The sequence below is a fragment of the Phoenix dactylifera genome, unplaced genomic scaffold (assembly GCF_009389715.1).
Source record: "Phoenix dactylifera cultivar Barhee BC4 unplaced genomic scaffold, palm_55x_up_171113_PBpolish2nd_filt_p 000723F, whole genome shotgun sequence".
Classification (NCBI taxonomy): Eukaryota; Viridiplantae; Streptophyta; class Magnoliopsida; order Arecales; family Arecaceae; genus Phoenix; species Phoenix dactylifera.
Genome location: NW_024068101.1, coordinates 53621 through 59620, shown reverse-complemented (window position 1 = coordinate 59620; position 6000 = coordinate 53621). Strand labels below are relative to the sequence as shown.

The 6000-nt window shown below is 44.2% G+C and overlaps 1 protein-coding gene across 1 annotated transcript; it reads left to right on the top strand.

Annotated features, from left to right (window-relative positions):
• The first annotated feature begins 458 nt into the window (after positions 1-458).
• Positions 459-1969, top strand: LOC120107009. The gene is made up of 2 exons (XM_039120155.1): positions 459-814; positions 1379-1969. Exons 1-2 carry the CDS (start codon positions 529-531, stop codon positions 1717-1719), a joined length of 627 nt encoding a protein of 208 aa, XP_038976083.1. The 5' UTR covers positions 459-528; the 3' UTR covers positions 1720-1969.
• Positions 1970-6000: the final 4031 nt, after the last annotated feature.

Genomic DNA, 6000 nt, shown 5'->3' with positions numbered 1-6000 from the left:
ATATTGGGGTTCAGCTGCTATGGATATTCATGAATTTTGAATTCTTTAGAAAGAAACCAACTACTGAGTTCACAACCCTGGCCTACATAATATTTGTAACATAATAATAACAGTAGTAGTAGTAATAATAAATCATCATCATCATCACCAACAATGACACATAAGTGAGAAGAGCACATAGCAGTTGTAAAAGAATCAAAGTCCTGACTAATTAATTATAACCTTGTTTTGCTTCATATCATTATCCTCTTAGAACTTCTACTTCATAAATTCATTTGTACGGTCCTAAGCTTACAATAGCAGTTGGACCATAGGTAATTGAGGATTTCACAAGACTTGATCTCTCTTGTCGTGCATGGTCTTACCTCCTTTTCCAAACCAGCTCACCCAAAAATCTGACTCTTCCACACACTTAAATAGCAACATCCTTCACTTTACATCTGCATCTTCTTCTCCACCAGTACTTGCTCTTCTTCTATCCTCTTCCCTTTCTCTATTTCCATCTAGTCTTTCTACTCCCTAACGAGCATGGATGGCTATAGAGAAGACTACTTATGTTGCTATTTCCATCCCAAGGAAGTGGTTGTGGGGATATGTGCCCTTTGCTTGAAAGAAAGGCTCCTCTCCTTGGCTGCTAAACAAGGCCACCTTCCTCTATCCAAGGACACTCAAAAGTCCTTCAGAGTCCTAAGGAGGAAGCCCAACATCACCCTCCCTAAAGTCTTTGCTCTTGGTTCCTTCTTGCATCGCATCGAGTCCCGACGTCCTCGACCAGACGATGGCTCCGATGAAGGTTCCATTGCCAGCCTTGAAGGTACGTACTTTTTCATCACAATTTCCTCATCAGGGAATAAGGTCTTTAAAAAAAACAATTAAACAACTTAAAAGACAGCAAGAACCTTCTCACCAATACTTCTTCAATTTGTTCATTTCATGGGCCATCAAGTCTTTTACTTGCTCGAAAAAAGGGTCATCAACCTTGCAATTTGATCTGACTAATAGAAAATGAAGACAGATGTTGCCAAGAAATGCTGTCATCGAAAGAAATTTAACACAGCTTTATTACCTTCTAATAGTTTTATTGCCCATACATAGTTAGGAGATTAAACTTCAAGAATTCTAAGGAGATATCAATGAATAGAGCTGTTTTATCTCACATTATCAATTATTATGAATTACTATTGATCAAAATGTTCTATTCTAGCTCCTTTCCATGAGCATAGCACACACTTGCAATAATGAAGTCGAAAATTTGTGACAAGTTAACCCAGTAGGACTTTCTATGTGCATTGAATTCATAAGTTGGTGGATTCCAAGTAGAAACTTGTAGAGCGGCATGTTCTCACTGATTTAAGAGCACTGCCTTTGCTTAAATTAGACTCCTTCATATCGATCAAGTTTGAGGACAATGGGCACGCTTCATGGGATAACAAGAAAGCAGCAAGCATGAATCCAACCATGAACACCATCAGCATCACCACCGACAAGATCCAGGCCCCCGGGAAGGAGAGACCAAGGAGCATGGTGGAACATGCAAAGGCTCGTGGGATGCTGAGGTGGCGCAAGCGGATTGGCCACCTTCTCCAGCTGGCGCGATGGAAGAGGTCCAGCAAGGCAGGGACATGCCATGTGGCACTGGGGGGTAAGGTAGAGGGGGCGAAAGGGAGGAGAGGCTGGATCAGGAATCTAACAAGGAGGAGGACCGCCACCATAGGCTAAGTTGGGATAAACCTCTCACCTACTTGCCTTCCACCAAACTTGTGTGTCTTGTCACAATTGGTACATAGATATGTAAATTTATGTGCTTGTCTGAAATAGAGTTTTATTGACACTATACTTGAAGAATATCAAGATAGCACATGGCAAGTTGTGAACTCCCATGATGATGAGCTGCTCTTCTGTCTTTTAGTTATTTGTTTGTTATTATTTTGCACTTAGAAGGGATTAGATATTTTGGCTTCTTCTGCTCTGATTTTCTTGGTGATATCTTTTGGCCCCTGAGTTCTGTGATTATTATTGGCATTATTATTATTATTATTTTCTATTTCAGTGAGTCATGGGAACTAATGGCTCGTTTGGTTCGCGGAAAAAGAAGGGGGAAAAGTGTGGTCAACGGGAAAGTAATGAGATGCATCTTGTTTGGTTGGAGTTTTCAAAAGAGAAAGATGGGAAACTTATATTCTCATGGAAATATGATTCCCACATTTCATGGAAAAGTATTTCCCATGAGAAACATGAGAAAGTTACTTTTCCATAAGGTGGAAATCACTCTATTTTTACTTTTTTCCAAAAAGGCCCTTCAGTATTAAAGAAGCATTAAACAGGCATTAAAGAACTAATTTTTATTAAGGGCATAATAGGAATTATACGTAACTTTCCTAGGAAAGTAGATGACCGACCAAACATAAGCACACACACATATAATTGATTAATTGTGTGTGTATTCATTTGAGAGTAGCTAACTAATATGCATTAGGATCAAGAGTCCGTATTATGTCCAATTAAGCTGTCATATAATTGCTTAATTTATGACTATAACATTATGATTCATGTTCAAAATTAATAATACGAAAATAAGGAATATCCACAAGTAATTTTTATTGTTATATGATGTCCAGTTAAAAATGACCGGCTTGGCATGTTTGTCAATGAATTGCAAAATTAGGTTTCTAAAATTTTGTAGTCTAATTAAGGTTTACTTAAAAAGTTAACCTTAACTATATGGAACTGATGCGGGATTTACACCCCGTCACCAGCAGAGCCCACACACCAGCCGAGCAGCAGAAGAGAGAGTGTCCCTCAGAAGGTATTGTCCGCTTTGGGTCCGATTCGGGGGTCGAGCGTACCCGGAGCCCTCCTCACGGCGCCTCACGGTTTTGCCCCACAAAAGGCGCCTCCTTAGGGAAGGGTGATTGAGCCCCCCATTATATGGCACAGACCTTCCCGCTACACGACCGATGTGGAACTAAATTCGGGGAATCCCCCGTAACACAGCCCCCCCAGCGGGGAGGTCCTGTGCCCGGGTCGGCTCCTTGCTGGATAGGCGGAGGGCCGAGGCCCTCCTTCTAGCGCCATCCGAGGCGGGATTTACACCCCGTCACCAGCAGAGCCCACACACCAGCCGAGCAGCAGAAGAGAGAGTGTCCCTCAGAAGGTATTGTCCGCTTTGGGTCCGATTCGGGGGTCGAGCGTACCCGGAGCCCTCCTCACGGCGCCTCACGGTTTTGTCCCACAAAAGGCGCCTCCTTAGGGAAGGGTGATTGAGCCCCCCATTATATGGCACAGACCTTCCCGCTACACGGCCGATGTGGGACTAAATTTGGAGAACCCCCCGTAACACAGCCCCCCCAGCGGGGAGGTCCTGTGCCCGGGTTGGCTCCTTGCTGGATAGGCGGAGGGCCGAGGCCCTTCCTCTAGCGCCATATGATGCGGGATTTACACCCCGTCACCAGCAGAGCCCACACACCAGCCGAGCAGCAGAAGAGAGAGTGTCCCTCAGAAGGTATTGTCCGCTTTGGGTCCGATTCGGGGGTCGAGCGTACCCGGAGCCCTCCTCACGGCGCCTCATGGTTTTGCCCCACAAAAGGCGCCTCCTTAGGGAAGGGTGATTGAGCCCCCATTATATGGCACAGACCTTCCCGCTACACGGCCGATGTGGGACTAAATTCGGGGAACCCCCTGTAACACAGCCCCCCCAGCGGGGAGGTCCTGTGCCCGGGTCGGCTCCTTGCTGGATAGGCGGAGGGCCGAGGCCCTCCTTCTAGCGCCATCCGAGGCCCTCCTTCTAGCGCCATCTGATGTGGGATTTACACCCCGTCACCAGCAGAGCCCACACACCAGCCGAGCAGCAGAAGAGAGAGTGTCCCTCAGAAGGTATTGTCCGCTTTGGGTCCGATTCGGGGGTCGAGCGTACCCGGAGCCCTCCTCACGGCGCCTCACGGTTTTGCCCCACAAAAGGCGCCTCCTTAGGGAAGGGTGATTGAGCCCCCCATTATATGGCACAGACCTTTCCGCTACACGGCCGATGTGGGACTAAATTCGGGGAACCCCCCGTAACACAGCCCCCCCAGCGGGGAGGTCTTGTGCCCGGGTCGGCTCCTTGCTGGATAGGCGGAGGGCCGAGGCCCTTCCTCTAGCGCCATCTGATGCGGGATTTACACCCCGTCACCAGCAGAGCCCACACACCAGCCGAGCAGCAGAAGAGAGAGTGTCCCTCAGAAGGTATTATCCGCTTTGGGTCCGATTCGGGAGTCGAGCGTACCCGGAGCCCTCCTCACGGCGCCTCACGGTTTTGCCCCACAAAAGGCGCCTCCTTAGGGAAGGATGATTGAGCCTCCCATTATATGGCACAGACCTTCCCGCTACACGGCCGATGTGGGACTAAATTCGGGGAACCCCCCGTAATAGGAACCGATATATATAACATCCCATAATATTTGGCAAAAAGAATAAAAGGATCCCAAAACATTTTTAGGCATCATAGAGCAATGATGGCATTACCAAGACCACCGTTTTAGGAGTCGGCACCAGAAAGCCAACCACACCTTTTTCACATATAACACTAAGAACTAGCATCTCTTGCTTAACTTTCTCATGCGTTCAGATGTATTATTATAATATATATATCACACTTTACAAGCTTGAATCCATAAAAAATATTCACTTCGATCTCTTAGCCTTTGTCGTCACTCAATTAAAAATATAATTATGTGAACGGATATATGTGCTCCCCATCATATGCGCACGTGCGACCAATACATTTCTCTTTCACACGAGCCTTCCACAAGCCAGCTCTTATCAAAGGACCTTATCTTTGGGGTCTATCAAAAGAACCATATATAATTAAGTAATACAAATTACGACAGATCATGAAACTTTCAGGAAACACTAAAAGCATAAATGAGCCGAGTAACTCGTTGGCTTCTTGAGCTCGATTTGGATTTAAGTTCGACTTAATTTGATTATTATCGAACGCGAGTCGAATTTGAGTAGCTCAAATAATTTTTCAAGTTGAGCTCGGACAATAATATACTCAACTTTATGAATCTATGGATATGCGAGCTCATACGTTTCAACATGGTTGTGGAGACGTGCCAATTGGTGGAAACCCCAGCTTAAATTCATTTTGGGATTTGGGAACTTGCTTACAATTTTTTTGGTAATTAGTTAGTGAATAACATGTAACATGTAATTTTCATTTACAAGTAAAAGTCTTTATTTATTATTTATTAGATATTCATGGTTATTAAAAATTATATCTCGATATTCATGGCTATTATTTATTTTTTGGTAATTTTCATTTTCTTTCTTTCTTTCTTTTTAACATCCTTTGAGTATGGTCCTACAACTTCTACCTTTTCGTGGGCTGAGATCTAGACTTCATCAATTTGGTGGTGATAAATTACAATCATACAAAATTGTGCAAGTATATTACGGGAAAACTTTTATAAAGAATGGCTGCAGGCCAGTGAGGCTGTGGACTGAGTAACTTCGTATGTGACTAACTATTTCAGAAATACTTTTTGAGTTGAGGAGAGAGTTGTCTAGTGCGCTCCGAAATCTATTATTTTTCGATTTTTTTTGGATGTATCTGCATCTAAACTATATGAATCATCCGGTTCAGCAGCGGACAAGCACCCGTGCAAGCTAGGTTAAATGGTAGTCCAAATTGCAACAAGGAGAAAGCCAAGGATGCTTGAGTGGACTGCATAATTTGGTGGAGGATTGCTTGGCATCATATAACGAATTATAGAGCTCAATTATGCAAGCAAGAGGGGGCCGGGTCACGGGCCCTTTCATCTGTCAATGTCTTTGAATTTCTTTTTTTTTTTTTTTCAAGTAAAGCGAATAAACTATGTCAGTCTATGAGTTTTAAATCTAATACGGCTAACATCCATTCTGTTTTAAGTCTAGTCACCCTTATACTTTGCAACCCCCTTCAGTGTATTAGTCATCATGCAAACTATGACCGTTGGTATAGAGTCGTATAACGGCTTAACA

What these genes read in the sequence shown, in the direction of transcription:
- LOC120107009 (XM_039120155.1), top strand. Translation starts at nt 529, where the DNA reads ATGGATGGCTATAGAGAAGACTACTTATGTTGCTATTTCCATCCCAAG. An exon ending in TTCCATTGCCAGCCTTGAAG is followed by an intron (nt 815 to 1,378) that starts GTACGTACTTTT and finishes TGCTTAAATTAG; the next exon opens with ACTCCTTCATATCGATCAAG.